Genomic DNA, 15357 nt, shown 5'->3' with positions numbered 1-15357 from the left:
TATATATATATATATATATATATATATATATATAGTGGGGAGAGGTGAGGGATTTCTGGGCCTGTTGGTTGCCGCTTTTTAAAGTTATTTGTTGTTGTGGTACGTCAGTGTGACGTTTTTGCCTTTTTTTTTCGGCTCCTGCGCTGCATTGCCGTGTGGGTGGGAATTGCTTCAAATGGAAACAGCGCCGCACAACATCCAGACTGAGCGCTTCGAGGCGGATCAGTACGTCCGGGTGCAACTCTCGACGGGACGCTCCGAGATTGGTGTCGTGCTCAGCATTGACGAGGCCGATGGGACGATCGTCATAGCGACCCGCCACGGGTACGACATCACCGTGCGTCTCAGCAGCGTCCGACGCGCCTTTCTGCTGGTGCTTGATCTCAACGGCGTCCTGGTGTCCCGCGGATGTGGGAGCTTCGTCGACCGTCCCGGGGTCCGCGAGTTTATCAATTTCGTGATGAACAACTTCGTGGTCGCGGTTTGGACTAGCGGACTAGAGCGCACCTCCAACCCTATCATTGAGAAGGTGTTTGACGGCTTTCAGGACAGGCTGCTCTTCAAGCTCTATCGCGACTCGTGTACGATGTGGCCAACGCCGGAGAAGCCGTACCGCACCCTCAAGAACCTGCAGCGCATCTTTGACACCTACCCGAAGAGCTTTCATGCCGTGAACACCATCATTGTGGACGACTCCCCTGACAAGTGCTCACACCCCGATATCGCTCTCTGCCCCGTGCCGTTTAATGATCCGGAGAAGCAAGTGGACGACAACGGCCTCGCGTTGGCGATGGAGGTGCTGAAGGAGGTACTCCGCACCGAATCTCTCGCGCCGCTGATTCGTGCAAGCGAGGAGCGACTGGTGGCACTTGCGATGCAAGAAGAAAAGAGAAAACAGGAGGAGCAGGAGGGGCACGAAACCACGGTAGAAGTCAGCCGTTCACCAGATGACACGAAGAAGGCGACGTCTACGGAGTTGCCGGCAACATTTCTCTGGGATACGCATTTGTGCGGCGATCACATTAACGGCAGATGTGCGCGTGAGGGCTGCCGCTTTAGCCACAGTGCAGATGACACTAAACAGCCATGCTATCGGAAGGGCGACTGCCGCCGCGGTCAAACGCACCGGTGGACCGACGTCTTTCCGCTTGCGCAAGCCGAAACCCCGTCGCGCAACGCCTCAATGAAAACGCTCGGAAGTTCGGCTCCCTTCAACGTGTCAAATATCTTCTCACTCTTTTCCACTAACCCAGATCATCAGAGAGAGCAGCAGCAGCGCGATGAGGTTGGGAGTAGCAATGCCCATTCAAAACAGGAGTGGAGCAAAAACACCAATCCTCGGTCACAACAGCCACAACCCCAACATCCACAACCACAACAGCCACAAAAGCGGAAGCAGCAGCAGCAGCAAAAGCAGCAGCAGCAACAAAAGCAGCAACAGCAGCAACAAAAGCAGCAACAGCAACAAAATAGGCCTCAAAAAGAGGCGAGGGATGAAGAACGCCGGCGTGACAGAAACGGGAGTTCTTTTGGAAAAAATGAAACCACTCGTGGGATCTCAAATGTGGCGCAACTATCAGGGTCCCTTCGTGGGGTACTGCGCGATACCCGTGCTGGTGGCTCTGTGGGGCCGGAATCCACAACCATGCGGTTTACCGGTGATAGGCAGGATGGCACTGCCCTTCTTCGCCAGCTTGGGGAGAGCTTGTTGATTGCCAAGGGTGGGGGACCCGCCACCATGGGGCCAACTAGAGGGAGGGGCAAACCTTGCTAAACTGTTGTTTTCGATCATGCACCTTTGCTGCTATCATCGTTGCACAGCATTGCACGCCTTTATAAATTATAGGTACAATACACACTGTGCGCTTCGACACCTCCTTTTTTTTAAATTTTGTTTATTTCGCTTCCTGAACCTGCTGCGATGTGTTTTGTTGTTTTTTTGTTTTCTTTTTCTTTTTTTTTTCTTTTTCCGTTTTTGTTTTTGTTTTTTTCTATTGTGATACTTTTGGCAAAAAGTATAAAAGGGTGCAGGAAAAACGGGTAACATTTTTTTCTGCCTGAGGTTTAGCTTCCTTTGGGACACAGTGTGCTTGTTCATTTTTTCCTTTGGAGAGGGGCGTGCGTGGGTGGGGGAGTTTCTCTATGCACAGCCATTTTTCCTCATTTTCTCTTGCCATGTGCTTTTCCTTTTGCCCGTTTGAGTGTGTGAACCTTGCTGCCCGCTGTATCAATGAAGCTTAATCGGGCAACTAAGTTCATTCTTTATCTCGAGAGAAGAAGATGGGGAGAGAAGCCGCTGACACAGGACAACCCCAACGCTATTGGTGTACCGAGAGAGGGGCATGCAGACATATGTGTCTGTGTGTGTGTGTGTGTGTGTACGTGCTGCTACTGTTGTGATAATTTGATATACGGCGGTGGTTGGCTGGCGCCGTCCTGCCATGGTTTTCATTGGAGTTCTCTCACTGTCTCTTTTGATCCAATGACGTGAAGAAAACTCCGTGTGAATGCGTACCAAAACAACAACAAGGTGAGTGTATGCTACCGACGAATTGGTTTTAATTTTTATTGTAGAGCTTTGTGTGATTCCGTCCTTTGCAAAGGGAAAACGGAACATACACGAGGGAGAGCAGCCGACAATTGGTGGGCCGGGCTTTCAATGTATTGCAAGTAATGTGCTCCTACATTCACTTAATCGCGTTCCCATTGTGTCTTTTTTTCTCTCATTCTCTCTGTGCGCGTGTGCACCAAAGGAATATACTTGGTGGTGAGTGGGGTGGAGAACAGGGAAGAGGACGGTGGGATGGAAAAGGCAAAACTGTGCCCTGCCGAGCAGAAGCGTGAACTGAGGGGGTGGGTGGGGAACAGGCAAAAACAGCGAGGAATGCACGGAGCATAAAAAGGCAAACCCCACACGCAGAAAAGAAAATGATGATGACAAGAAAGCGAAAACAAAAAAGAAGGCAGGAGGGGTTGAGGTGTGTGTCTGTGTGTGTGTGGGGGGTGGGGGGAGGTTGTTGGGGTGAGACGGGCTAACTTAATATGGTCATACCTTTTTAATTGGGGGATGCTGATAACTAAGAGCAACGAGGCGCGACACACACACACATACAAGACACCGGTAGTGGTGATCACAGTGTACAAGGAAGCGGAAATTTATTCATTTTTTTTTTTTTAAATTCTGGGAGCTGAGAAGGAGGAGGAAAAATACAGGTCGGTTGGCCCTTGTGAAACATGGCTCCGACCACCTTTTGTTCTCTCTGCATCTCTCGTCATGAGTGCGTACCTCTGCCTCCTGTCCATTTTTTTTTTTTTTTTTTTTTGCGGCGTGTTCGAAAGGTCCATAGCAAAATGAGGTCAAAAAAGCTTCACTCCACACTTCTTCTTGTTACTCTCCTCACTTGTGCGTCCGTGGTGGGGGGCGTACGCGTGCCATTTCCCCCGAGTTTTTTTGTCACCACCGGGACGACAATTCCCTTTCTCTTCTCTGCTCCTGTGGCGCAGAGCGGGGCCATATATGTATCCAACCGGACAAGACAGTTGCGCATTGATAACTTTTTCCTTGGAAGCCAATACTCCTTCATTGTCGATGGGGCGCGGCGGCGTGGGTACCTACTGGAGAACTACGCCCCGGGCAGCTACGGCGCGAGTCGCGAGGGAAAAGGCAGTTTTTGTCGCACCTTCAAGATGACAGGTGATGTGGCGAGCTTCGGTGTCCCCGACGAGTTTCTGAAGCATACGGAGCCAAGTCTTGTGCGTGGTGTTGAAGTGCTGCGCTACACGGGGTACGATCGCGACAGCACGGGTCCACTGCAACAAGTGGACTACTATGTGCGTAACATGAGCTTTAAGCTGCCTGGGGAGAGGAAGGGGAGCGTAGAGGAATTTGTATTCAGTATTCCCTGGCGAGTGCAAACGCGGCGGCAGCAGCAGGCGCTTAAGGAGCTTACAGACGCCCCCATCACTGTGCCGAATTGGCGCTACTTTGGCGGCCCATTCTTTGACGAACTGGTCATGCCAGACGAGCCCTACTACACTCACCTGCAACGCTTGATGGAGGATACTGTCGTCACGGTTGACTTTTACAACTTTGTCCCCATTGCACCGGACCCCTCTGTGTTTATCGTGCCCTCGGACTGTGAGAAGACAGATGCAGAGGCTGAAGGCAGCAACGTGGATATCTCTCTTGCTCACAGGCTTTTGGTGGATTTGACTTTTTACTCAAAAGCCGGGAGAGAGGCACTGCAGGACAAGCTACCGTAGGTGTAACACTTTCTTTTTGCTATAGTAATGTTTTTTATTTTGTTGTGGTGCTCGATGGGTGGTGTGCAACTTGTTACTATTTTCCGTGCTTTTATTTAGATATTAGCTAAAATGCCTACGTGATTGTGTGGGCCAATGTCGTGTGTGTCTGTGTGTATGCACACAGGTGCAGCGTGGTTGACACATACTGGTGGGTGAGAGGGAGTAAAAGAAGCGGAGAGGAAGAGAGAGGTGCGGTGTGAGAGGTCCTCCCCATCTTTGATTTTAGTCAGTGCTGTGAGAACACCAGGGGAAAAGATACATTAGATAGGGGCAACAACAACAGAGGTGGGTGCAGGGGTATTAGGTGTAGGCTTCGCTCCACAGCTGCGCGGATGCCACTTTTTAACATTGTAGCCAAAAAGTTGAAGGCCTCTGAATATGTCGTGCAGAAGGTGGAGGAGGGGAAGGCTCTGCGCACAGTTCTTCCGCACATTTCGCGGAAGTTGGGCATACCGTCCATGAAGAACTATGTAGCCTTTATGTGCGATGAGAAAAGGCAACCGGTGGGCCTGCTGGACATGGACGTTCCACTGGAGGAACAGGGTGTGCGACCCTTGTCTTTCATCTACGTGTCTCCTATTGACGCCACACCAAAACGCCCAGATGGTAGGGAGCTCCCACTGGCATCGGAGCTTAAGCAGATTAGGCAACAAGAGGAGGAGGAGGAGGATGTTCCACCATCCCCGCCCCCACCTTTGGAAGAAAAAGAAGAGACTCTTGTCAAGCTGCATGCTGAAGAGGAAGAGGCAGCCAAGAGGCCGGTGGTACGCATCCATGATGTTGCTGCCGGGGAATCAGTGAACCAGTCGCTCTATAAGGCGCCAAACAATGGACACTGTCGGGTTGACAGTACCCATTCAACGGGAGTGGAGCACAGGGTCCAAATTAATCCTGTTCCTGACGTTGCTGGAGTCGTAGAACCTGAAGACAGCTCTATTGACGTCGAATGTCCTGCACCAGACGTAATGGCCCTCCAACTTGCCGCCCTCGCGAAGGAAGGCTCAGTGCACTACACTGTTCTTTTGCGGCTTGCAAACTTGGTGTTAAGTAAACGTCCAAGCAACCCACAGGTATTTCTTTGGTCCCATCTGCAAGGTAAATCAGGTGGTCCTGAAACGGGTTTACAGCTCCAAAAAAAGGAAAATTATCGTCGTGCGCTTAGCGCCACACCCACGTTTGCCCCTGTTGGTGATACCGCAGAGGAGCGTCTTGTTTCCGTGTCCCCGGCGGGTCCTGCCAGAACGGCAATGCGTTCCTGGGCGAAGCGTCTTCTTGAGAGTAAACCTGACAATCCGGTGGTGTTCATGTGGTCCAAACTGGAGGCAAAGATGGAGCGGGACGCACTTGGAATGTCGGTTTCACGAATATCAAACAGTGGAGTAACGGAAGACTCCACAAAGTTGTTGCTGCTTCGTGGTGTTCCACGTAACTCCCCCAGCTACGTGGTGATGCGCAACCTGGTTGACCGCATCCTTGACAAAAAGCCAGAGCAGCCCGAGATATGGATGCTGTATAACTTTGTTGCCCGCTTCAGGACTTCCGCATCGGCTTCGGGGAACTCACCACCAGCGTCGTTTCAACGTGCGGATGAGGTTCCTACTGAGGACGATAATTGCAGTTCGAATCGTGAAGACGCATTTCCTGCCATGGGCGCGTCCATGCCGCGTGCATTCTCGATGCTGCCGAATCAGTGGGTGGATAGCGTTATGCCGCACTCAATTCAAAATATTGTCACGCAGCCACAGACCAGGGAAATATCGACGCAAACCTCTTCTACATTTCAGCCGAACGAGGTGGCAGACGCAGCTCGAGTTGCAATCGTACCACGTGCAAAAAGTGTATCACCTGCGCCGGCCGGGGGTTTTCTGTGCGATCGTTCACCACGGGAGCTGCTGCAACCGCCGCCGTGCGATCCGCAACTATTCAGCTGCCGCCACTGCGGTTGTGACGCCGGGGGCTCTGACAGGGAGCATCGACAGGTGTCTCCTTTTTGTCATGGTGAGTACGGCTTGCTGTGTGATCCGTTGCAGCGCGCCGTGGGAACTTTGCCCCAACAGGGTTATTCCACCCGCAACCTTGTACTCCCATCTCAGCCGCGCGAGGGAAATCCTTCAGGATGTGGAGGGAATAACGGCAAGAGGGCTGACGGTGACAGAGCAAGGCAGGGTGAAGCTTTGCCGATTCCACCGTGGGAGAAAATTCCACTTCAGCCAGAGTCACCATCATTTCTTTTCTTAAGCGGTGAATCGTCCGAGTTGCAGTATGAGGTGCGACGACGCGAAATGGAGCGTGCAGAAACGCTTTACGAGTACAACTGGCTCCTGCAGCGCGAGGCAATACGCAAAGAGCAGCTACAAAAAGAGCTTGAGCTTCTGCGTTACGAACGGGGGATTCGTGAGAGAATGATGCGCCATAGCCCCAACGCACACGTAGCCGTGACGGCGCGGACTCCTGCAACTTCACAAGATGGAACTGAGAGGTGCCTTTATGGTTTTAGGCGACGAGGCTCACCGGAACCTCCTTCTGAACTAGATGTCATCCGCAAACGTTTGGAGTTACTGGACATGGAGGAGGCCCGCTTTCGCCATTTGTCACGCACACCAAATCGTTTAGCCGTGCCAACTAGGAGAGACGCAGTCAGTGATGCGGTTCTTCGTGCTACCCACGATAGTCCTGCGTTGCTTCACTATAGTGATCGCGTGGGTATTTCACCACACTTCAACCCCGTGGTGCAGACGATTGCCGGAGATGGGGACTTGTCGTGAGGGACACGCATGTAAATGCATGCCTATCTGTACCTGCATAACTCACGCCCTTGAGTTCCATTTATTATTATTTTATTCCTCTTCCTCCTTTGTTCGTAGGTGTGCGTCTGCGTCTGCGTCTGTCCGTTGGTGGTTGCCTTTTCCGTTTTGTTGCGTTGTAGCACGTACTTCGGCTGTCATCTCTCTACTTTTATGCTGTGGCAGCATGGGTGTTCACGTGTCCCATTTTTTTTTTTTTGTATTATTCTCCTTCGCTTGCAACGAAGCCCCAGTGTTGCCACGGGGGTGACGGGGAGGAAGGGTAGAGGCAAAGAAATCAACCAATAAAAAAAAAAGAAACAGGGAAAAAACAAGCGAACGGAGGAGAGAGGGACAAGGAGAGATAACCATTTTTTTTTTTTTTTTGGTTAGTTGCGAGGGACACTGCCGGCCCCGCGGCCACTGCCGTCCCTAACGTACATTGTGGAACGTCAGCCGCCGCAGAAAAGGCGTGAAGAGAGAGAGAAAAAAAAAAATGAGAAGTTCCATCTTTTTTACCCTTACAGGAGCATTTTTGTTTTGTTTTTTTGTGTGTGTGTGTTTGCCTCGCTTGGCTGCTGTCTGTGTCTCTGTGGGCGTGCTACTGGAGCCATTGCCGGATAGTTCTCCTTTCACACTCTGGTGGGTGCGGTGGTAGGAAGTGAGGAGCAGCGAAGCAAGTGGAGCAACACCGCAAAGTTTCACAGAGAGAGAGAGAGAGAAAGATAAGCAGAGGAAGATAAGCCCGTACTTGGGAGACCAGCAGGAAACGCGGGGTGTTGTTCAATGAAGCTGTATTCCCTGTCGATTGTAAGGCCGTTTCCAGCGGGGGTGGAGAAGGAGCCTGTCATCTGCTCCCTGGCCGTAGATGTCAGCTCGTTTGGCTTCTTCCAGCGCAACGCTGCCCGGGAGTTTATAGTATTTCTCACCCGCACGGTGGCGAATCGGGTAACGAAGGGTGCCAAGACTCAAATCACCGAAAACGGCAACGTTGTCTTTGCCTACGCAACGCTGGACGGACTCGTCGCAATCGCCATTAGTGACATCGAGTACAACTCCCGGGTCGCCTTCACTCTACTTGCGGAACTTGCCCAGCAGTTTCAGACGACCTTTCGCGGCAAGTACGACACCGTCGATGGCAAGGACGACAACTTCCTGAACTGGCCGTACCTCGAGGAGACGCTTCTGAAGTACCAAAAGCCGGAGGAGCAGGACAAAATTCTTAAGATCAAGCGGGATATCGAGGACACCAAGGTGGTTATGTATAATGCCATTGACCAAATTATTGAGCGCGGCCAGAAGATCGATGAGCTTGTCTCCAAGAGCGAGGATCTTGGCATGGCAAGCAAGACATTTTACAAGCAAGCAAAGCAGACAAACTCGGGGTGCTGCTCGGTAATGTGAGGCATTACTCTGCCGCTTATCATTGCCGTGGGTTAGTGGTGTTGTTAACCACCTTGCAGGGGCCGTTCGCTGCCGGGTTGTTTTTGCAACGCTGAATTCCTCTTTCCCGCACATATGTGAGAGTACGGACAAGCAAAACTAAGGTGAGGGTGACAAGAAGGAATTGAAGAGGCATGACGTGCCGATAATGACAAAAGAAAAAAGAAAAAAAAGAGCAGTTGAACTGAACGAAGTCGAAGAAAAACAAGGGGGATGACGAGAGGTCGGATGCTTCCATGTGTGTGAGGAGCACCACCGCATGTCGTCTGTGCCGGCGCTGTCTTCTATGGGACGCCGACGTTGAAATTCACAGGCTCAAGGTCGTTTTTTTTTCTATGTTAATTTTATCTTCATTTTTGCTTGCGTCTTTCCTTTTTTTTTATTTGTTTCTCTCTATTTCTGTGGGTGTCTGTACCTCGTTACTGGAGAGACGTTGTGGCTGCTTTGACCGGTGATTCGAAGATGGAAAATTGCGAAGGTCTACAGGCTTTATCACTCTTACCTACGTTGCCGTCCACTTCTTTCATCGCTGCCTTTGCTGTTGTCACTATACTACATTCCCCTCGCGCCTTTGCTGTTGGCGTTTTCTTCTGGCCAACAGGGAAGGTACCCACGATGCGGGAGCGAGGGTCCTACCTACGGAGACTGCACCCCACGCTTTTGCTGCTGGCTGCGGCTGCAACGGCACTCTTTGTGTTGCTGCTCCGGGGATACGTGGGTGAGGTGGGGGAGGAGGTGAGACCGATGCTCAGCCCACCGCCCTTGTTGACCGCTGCGTCTCAGGCACGCAACACCACACTGTATCAACCGCTGCAGCCAGAGGAGGTTGAAGGTGTCCTATCGGGAAACATCGTAGACTTTATCTCTCCACGTGGACCACACAAGGGGCAGGAACAACCACACTTTGACTACGCTGATGGTCCTCGGCGCTATCATAATCCGTATCATCCTATGCGTCGCACTTTGAGTCCCTGCCGACGGCATCTGTACACAAAAGGGCGGTGGGTGTACAACAACAGTCTTGGACCCCGATATCTTTCGCGTGGGAAAGTCTTGGGATGCTGCGAGCGGGGATTTCGTAAAACGTTTGGGGCTAATGGGGTTCGAAAAGAGACACAGTACGTGTGGGTGCCGGATGCGTGTGAGCTTGTTCCGTGGGACGAGGAACTCTTCTGCCGCTCTCTCCGTGGGCGCAGCATCATGATGGTTGGGGACAGCCTCACCGATCACTGGCACGCCTCACTGTATTATCTTCTTGGTGGCGTGGGCGACATCTACGAGAGCGAGGGCACTTCACGCTCTCGTCACCGATGCAGGGGACACGCCATCTGCCAACGGTACTACCCAGAACGTGTTAAGGATCCTGTCAAGATTTTTTTCCTTACCAATCAATTCCTGGAAATGAGGCATTACGCCTTTCGGAATTTTTTGTGGTGGAAGGACATTCATCGCTACCCCATTCTTATACTAAACTCGGGATCTTGGATGGTGCAGCCGTCAAACGAACGGCGGAAGGTTTCAGATGAACAGTACTACCGCTTGATGCGGCGCGCCGCCAGCGTTATTCGGTACCTCTACAAGGGAACTGTTATTTGGCGTACAAGCTTTCGTGGGCATCCCTTTTGCTGGAAGTACTCCGAACCACTTACGACCCCGCTGACCTTGGATGCATACAAGGTAGAAAAGTACAAAAAGTATCGCTGGTTTGCCATTCCTGACAGGAACGCTTACACGAAGGCACTTTGGGAAGACATGGGAGCACATATTTTGGATGTAGCGCCTATGACAGATCTCATGCCGCTGGGACACATGGGTAAGTACCACCCAAAGTATGAGGCGATGAATGCAACGGACTGCCTGCATTATTGCTCGCCTGGAGCAGCTTACGATCAGTGGAGCACGCTCCTGATGAATCTACTCTCAGGAAACATTGTGGATTAGTCTCCAGGCCTTTTTTTTTTGCGTGTAATACGTCGCATCTGTGTGACGGCTACCGAAGGCATGAAATCTTTTTGTGGCGTGCTGGGGACCCCCTTACTTTGACATTGTGTTAGGTAATGCGTACGAGGTGGCCACTATCGACTTTTTGCTCTTGCACTCTTCCACTTTTTGTGCATGCGTGCACGCATGGGCGTTGCTTTATTTAGGCTCTCCTCACACTCCCTGCTCCTCTCTTTCGCCGGGGAGGTGGCGTGGTTGTACTACTACTCTCCCCACACTTTTCTCAGGCGGTGCGTGGCCGTCGTGGGGGGGGGGAGGGGGGCACATTTAAAGAGAGAGATATAGGGTGAGGCGGCAGCGGTGGCGGTGGTGGTGGTGGGTACTGTGCCGTGCGCGTTGGGGTGACACATCCGTGCTGCTTCTAAGGCAGTAAGTGCAGCAGCGAGAACCTTATTGCAGGACGAGCAGTAGATCTCTACCCATGCAAGGGGGAGTTGTTACCGCCGCACATCTCATGGAGCTTCAGGGGGCCGCTTCTAGGCTTCGCTCCCAGTGTGCTCAGAGAGAGGCAGACAATCGAAGTCTGACAGAGCTGCTGCAGGACCGGGAAGAGCAGCTGTTTCAGTTGCGTGCCGATCAGCTGCTTCTGCAGAAAACAGTTTTGGTGTGGTCCAGCTACCACAGTCTGTTTACCCAGCCCCTCTTCGAGACGTGGCTGGCGCTGGGAAAGTGTCAGTGTGAAGCACAACAGCTGTTGATTCACGGGATGCTGCGCGATCAACAACGAAAGCGCTTACACTCCGCGGTGGTGGAAGGGAAAAGGGTACAGGAGAAAGCGGCCCTGCGGACGCAGGTGCAGCGGCTGCAGGAGCAGAATGACTCCAACGACCAACAGCATGCTGCTATGGAAGTACGACTGGAGCGTGTCTCAGAGGAGTCACAACGGGCCCAACAGCAGGTGTCAGCATTGCAGAAGGATTTGGCACGCTGCATGAAGCGGCTGGAGGAGAGCGAGCGAGAGCTCGAGCACGAGCGCGTCCAACGGCATCTCCTTCAACATGAGGCAGCTTTACCAAAAACACGACGCAACGTTGTTAACATGCGGCAATATGAAGATGAGATTCTCTCGAGGGATGCCGTCATCGCGCATCTGCAGCAAGCGGTGCGGGAGATGAACGTACTTGTGGCGCAGCAGCAGTCCTCGCGGTCAGAAAAGACGGATGGTGTCAAAACGTTGCCTCCATACGAAGCAGAGGAAAAACAGTTGACTGCCAGTTCACGGAGGTTACGGAACGATACCTGCGATTTTGAAGGACGGCTACATCAGTGCGTTAAGAGATTGCGTCATGCAGTGGAGAATGAGGACAGTTCCTCTACTCACCGGCGTCCCCTGTTTGTTTACCGCGACACCCTCGGCCATCCTTCAGCATCGTTATCGGCCTCTCCATGGGCGAAGGAGCCGGGTGATGGCAGCTGTATTGGTCTGCAGGATTTTCTAGCGCAAGAGCTACAGGCTCCTTTGCTGTAAAATTTTTTTTTTTTGTTGTTGCTGTGTGTATGAAACTTGCACTCCACCACTTCCTCGAATCCATTCAAATGATTCTCGACTGCCAGTTGTACTGCACTGTGTGATGCACCCATTTTTCACGCTTTTTTTTTCTTCTTTCTGCTTCTTTATGCGCGTCTGTTGCGGATTTCAACGCGATCTGCTGCATTTATAGCTCGTCACGTTGCGTTTTGTGTGGGTTGAGAGCTGCCTCCTTGGTACCATTGTAGCATGTCGCGGGACTCACGAAAAGAGAATCCTTTGGTCGTCGACAATGGAGGCGTGGATCGTACCCACACCTTTGTGGAGAGCTTTGTGGCGCGATTGCCATTTGAAGAGCGGCTGAAGGCGTCGCTGGAGGAAATGTTACTTCCGTTTGGCTACAATTCTTTAAAAGAACTTGCCGAGATTCCGCAGCAGCAGAAACCACCAGAACCCGATACACCGACAGGAGATGAAAATAGTTGTGCACTATGTCAAAGGTGTAACATGTATGAAGATCTACTTAGAAAAATGGCCACCCTGCTCCTTGAGAAACTGGATGACGATGACTTAGTCTCAAACATGGGCATGGAATCAAACATTTTAACAGGCGCGTGTGAGCCCGGGATGCGTATTATGGTGTCGCCGACTGGCTCCCCCCACCGCTTGGATGATGATGACTTGATGGAAGTCACCAACGGTGACAGTGCTGCACATCTCACAACCTCTCTAGCGGATAGTCATTTTGATTCCTTTCCCAGCGTTACATCAACAACGTCCACACTTTTGACAACCTCCTCCTGCAGTGCTCAAGGGGGCGGAGGCTCATGGTTACAGGACTTCTTGACCATGTCACCCGACGGAGACATCAGTTCTCCACATTGCAACAAAACCTCACCATACAACGTCTCAGTCTCTAAGAGGCCCTGCCCCAGGTTCTTTCCGAGCCTGATGGTACCGCAGCGATGCCCACCGAGAGACGATGCGTCGCAAGTCAGTGCATGCTCACAGGGAACCCGGCGAAGCACCAGGTATATATCACGTGGTGCTTCCTATTCCATTTCCACAATCCAAAGTAGGGAGGTGCAACCATGCGTTAAGGAGACTGCGAAAACGGTAATAGGCCGCGCGAATCACAAGAAAAAGATAAACGACTACGTGGTGTTGGGAGAAATTGGCCGTGGTTCGACGGGCGAGGTTGTGTTGGTGCAGCACCACGAAACAAAGGAGCAGTTTGCGATGAAAATGGTGAATCTGGGGAACAAACTTGAGCGACGACGCGTGAATGCCATTCGCTCTGAGATTGCAGTACTGAAAGCGGTGGCTCACCCCCATCTCGTTCGACTCTACGAAGTGATTGCTGACAAGAACCACAAGACCATTTTTTTGATCCTGCAGTACATCTCACGTGGTAGCGTCGCGCGGGCCTTGACTCCCACCACTGTTGTGCCCATTCCAGAAGCACAACTGCGGCTGTACACACCACAGATAGTCTCGGCCTTGAAACACCTACATTCGAGAGGTATATTCCATCGGGACATCAAACCAGAAAATATTTTGATAGACGAAAATGAACACATATATCTTGCTGACTTTGGCGTGAGTGCAATCTGCACCCCCAATGGTGTCCGGGGTGTGGAGGGAACGCCGGCGTTTATGGCTCCCGAGGTGTGCCTTGGGAAACCGGAGGTAGTTGGAGAACTCGTGGACGTATGGGCACTAGGTGTCACGCTGTATCAGCTGATGTATGGCTTCCTTCCGTTTCGTGCGCACACATACCAGGAGATGACGCATCATATTGTTAGTAGTCCGCTTGTTTTTCCTGACGAGAGGCAAAAAAAGGGCTCCAATGAGGTTGGTGCCTCTGAATTATCATGCATGGATGGGCTCCATACGCTTACTAGAGAGACATCTCAAGACGTCAAGGATGCAACGGAACAGAGGAGAGAACATGATTCCTCTGAAGAATTGTCCCCATGCACGGTTTCTTCGTCACCAGAGTTTAAGGAGTTGATTCGAGGCCTTCTTTGCAAGGACCCTGAATTCCGCTGGACGCTGCGACGCATTGGTGAATCTGCATGGCTTCGACCAGGTCTCGAAAAGCGCTCTGTAGGTGAAATAGCGGGCATCCCTCCACTTGGGCGCAACGATGTCGGCATCCCTAAATTTGCCTTGTCGCCCTTAATAAAGCCGTCGGGCAACCCATGTCAATTATTAACCAACGTGCCCATAACGACACCCAGGCATGCTGTCACTGTAAATGTTCACCCCGTTTCGACCCTAACAGCCCAAAGCAGCGATACCACCAACAGCGCGAGTGACAACAGTAACGACAAAAAGAAGAACGGCAACAACAACAACAACAACAACAACAACAACAACAACAACGACAAAAACAGCAACGACAACGGCATGGACATCGACGGTAAAGTAAGCAATGAAAACCAGCTGGATTGCGCTCGCCACTTGGAGACCTATCAGATCCATCCAACTAAACCGGAAAAATTGTGGAAAAGGTTTATTCCCCACTCGTGGCGTAGAAAAAAAGGTGTCTTATCAGGGAGTAGTCATAATTGATAATAAACGCTTTCAGCACTTTTGTGCCCGCGGATGTACTTTTTTCTCCTTTTTTTTCTTTTCTTCTTCTCTTGGAGCTCGTTTTTCGAAATTACAGGCTTGTTGAACCAGTGGTTTGTTGTAGGATCTTCTGCTTCCATGCCTCCATGTATGTATGCGTGTGAGTGTGGGGAGGCGGCTGAGAGGGGAGATCTGTGAAGGACCGGGTTTGGAACCCTTTCTGGTCTTGTTTTGTTGGACTTCTTTTAGTCCTTTTTTTGTTTTTAGATAAAATTGTATTTTATTTTTGGCCTCTGGTCCGTGATTGCTCACCTGCGGCCCATTCCCTGTGGCCTTTCCNGTTTTTTTTTTTTTTTTTTGTCGGGACGACTGCGGCCGCCGTGACGAGGCAGAGAGGGAGGGAGGTGGAGAAAGGGGTGGGGATCAATATGGCTGGACGCGCAACCTTCTCTGGGAGAGGAAAGAAGCAGAAGATGTTAATGATAGTGCAGACACCCCCCCTCCCTCCTTTTTTTTTTTAAAAAAAGGAAAAATAATTAAAAAAAATTATCTTATTGTTTTTTTTTGTTTTGTTTTTACGCACCCGGAATAACACGCTCTGGTCCCCTGGGCTTTTCATCCCGCAACTGCACAGGAAGGGCGGGAAGGAAGGCAATATACACCACAATGTTTTTTCTTCTTTGTTACCTCTGTTTGCTGGGGCGGTTGTCGGTTGTACTTTACTTGTCCTGTGCTTATTTTGACCGCTCTCTTTCTTTCTTTTTTCCTTCTTTCCCCCCC

General features: G+C 51.3%; 7 protein-coding genes across 7 annotated transcripts, besides 10 other annotated features; all 7 read left to right on the top strand.

The window, feature by feature from the left end:
- Nucleotides 1–34: a microsatellite.
- A 141-nt stretch (nucleotides 35–175) lies between these two features.
- Nucleotides 176–1774, top strand: TraAM80_06906 (uncharacterized protein; the record flags this gene model as incomplete). Its single annotated transcript, XM_029383728.1, has 1 exon — nucleotides 176–1774. One exon carries the CDS (start codon nucleotides 176–178, stop codon nucleotides 1772–1774), a length of 1599 nt encoding a protein of 532 aa, XP_029236503.1.
- A 148-nt stretch (nucleotides 1775–1922) lies between these two features.
- Nucleotides 1923–1998: a sequence feature (A-rich).
- A 355-nt stretch (nucleotides 1999–2353) lies between these two features.
- Nucleotides 2354–2380: a microsatellite.
- A 598-nt stretch (nucleotides 2381–2978) lies between these two features.
- Nucleotides 2979–2999: a microsatellite.
- A 303-nt stretch (nucleotides 3000–3302) lies between these two features.
- Nucleotides 3303–3323: a microsatellite.
- A 28-nt stretch (nucleotides 3324–3351) lies between these two features.
- TraAM80_06905 (uncharacterized protein) lies at nucleotides 3352–4263 on the top strand (the record flags this gene model as incomplete). Its single annotated transcript, XM_029383727.1, has 1 exon — nucleotides 3352–4263. The coding sequence occupies one exon, from the start codon at nucleotides 3352–3354 to the stop codon at nucleotides 4261–4263; it is 912 nt and encodes a 303-aa protein (XP_029236502.1).
- A 374-nt stretch (nucleotides 4264–4637) lies between these two features.
- TraAM80_06904 (uncharacterized protein) lies at nucleotides 4638–7070 on the top strand (the record flags this gene model as incomplete). Its single annotated transcript, XM_029383726.1, has 1 exon — nucleotides 4638–7070. One exon carries the CDS (start codon nucleotides 4638–4640, stop codon nucleotides 7068–7070), a length of 2433 nt encoding a protein of 810 aa, XP_029236501.1.
- Nucleotides 7071–7620: 550 nt separating this feature from the next.
- Nucleotides 7621–7652: a sequence feature (A-rich).
- Nucleotides 7653–7793: 141 nt separating this feature from the next.
- Nucleotides 7794–7831: a microsatellite.
- Nucleotides 7832–7874: 43 nt separating this feature from the next.
- TraAM80_06903 (vesicle-associated membrane protein) lies at nucleotides 7875–8492 on the top strand (the record flags this gene model as incomplete). Its single annotated transcript, XM_029383725.1, has 1 exon — nucleotides 7875–8492. One exon carries the CDS (start codon nucleotides 7875–7877, stop codon nucleotides 8490–8492), a length of 618 nt encoding a protein of 205 aa, XP_029236500.1.
- A 501-nt stretch (nucleotides 8493–8993) lies between these two features.
- Nucleotides 8994–10472, top strand: TraAM80_06902 (putative endo-beta-N-acetylglucosaminidase; the record flags this gene model as incomplete). The annotated part of the gene is made up of 1 exon (XM_029383724.1): nucleotides 8994–10472. The coding sequence occupies one exon, from the start codon at nucleotides 8994–8996 to the stop codon at nucleotides 10470–10472; it is 1479 nt and encodes a 492-aa protein (XP_029236499.1).
- Nucleotides 10473–10831: 359 nt separating this feature from the next.
- Nucleotides 10832–10851: a microsatellite.
- A 135-nt stretch (nucleotides 10852–10986) lies between these two features.
- On the top strand, nucleotides 10987–12000 carry TraAM80_06901 (uncharacterized protein; the record flags this gene model as incomplete). The annotated part of the gene is made up of 1 exon (XM_029383723.1): nucleotides 10987–12000. The coding sequence occupies one exon, from the start codon at nucleotides 10987–10989 to the stop codon at nucleotides 11998–12000; it is 1014 nt and encodes a 337-aa protein (XP_029236498.1).
- Nucleotides 12001–12249: 249 nt separating this feature from the next.
- On the top strand, nucleotides 12250–14577 carry TraAM80_06900 (protein kinase; the record flags this gene model as incomplete). The annotated part of the gene is made up of 1 exon (XM_029383722.1): nucleotides 12250–14577. The coding sequence occupies one exon, from the start codon at nucleotides 12250–12252 to the stop codon at nucleotides 14575–14577; it is 2328 nt and encodes a 775-aa protein (XP_029236497.1).
- A 341-nt stretch (nucleotides 14578–14918) lies between these two features.
- Nucleotides 14919–14936: a microsatellite.
- Nucleotides 14937–15323: 387 nt separating this feature from the next.
- Nucleotides 15324–15351: a microsatellite.
- Nucleotides 15352–15357: the final 6 nt, after the last annotated feature.

The sequence above is a fragment of the Trypanosoma rangeli genome (genome assembly GCF_003719475.1).
Source record: "Trypanosoma rangeli strain AM80 chromosome Unknown Tra_15.4_contig_00266, whole genome shotgun sequence".
In the NCBI taxonomy this organism is placed as follows: Eukaryota; Euglenozoa; class Kinetoplastea; order Trypanosomatida; family Trypanosomatidae; genus Trypanosoma; species Trypanosoma rangeli.
This window is presented reverse-complemented; position numbering and strand designations above follow the sequence as displayed.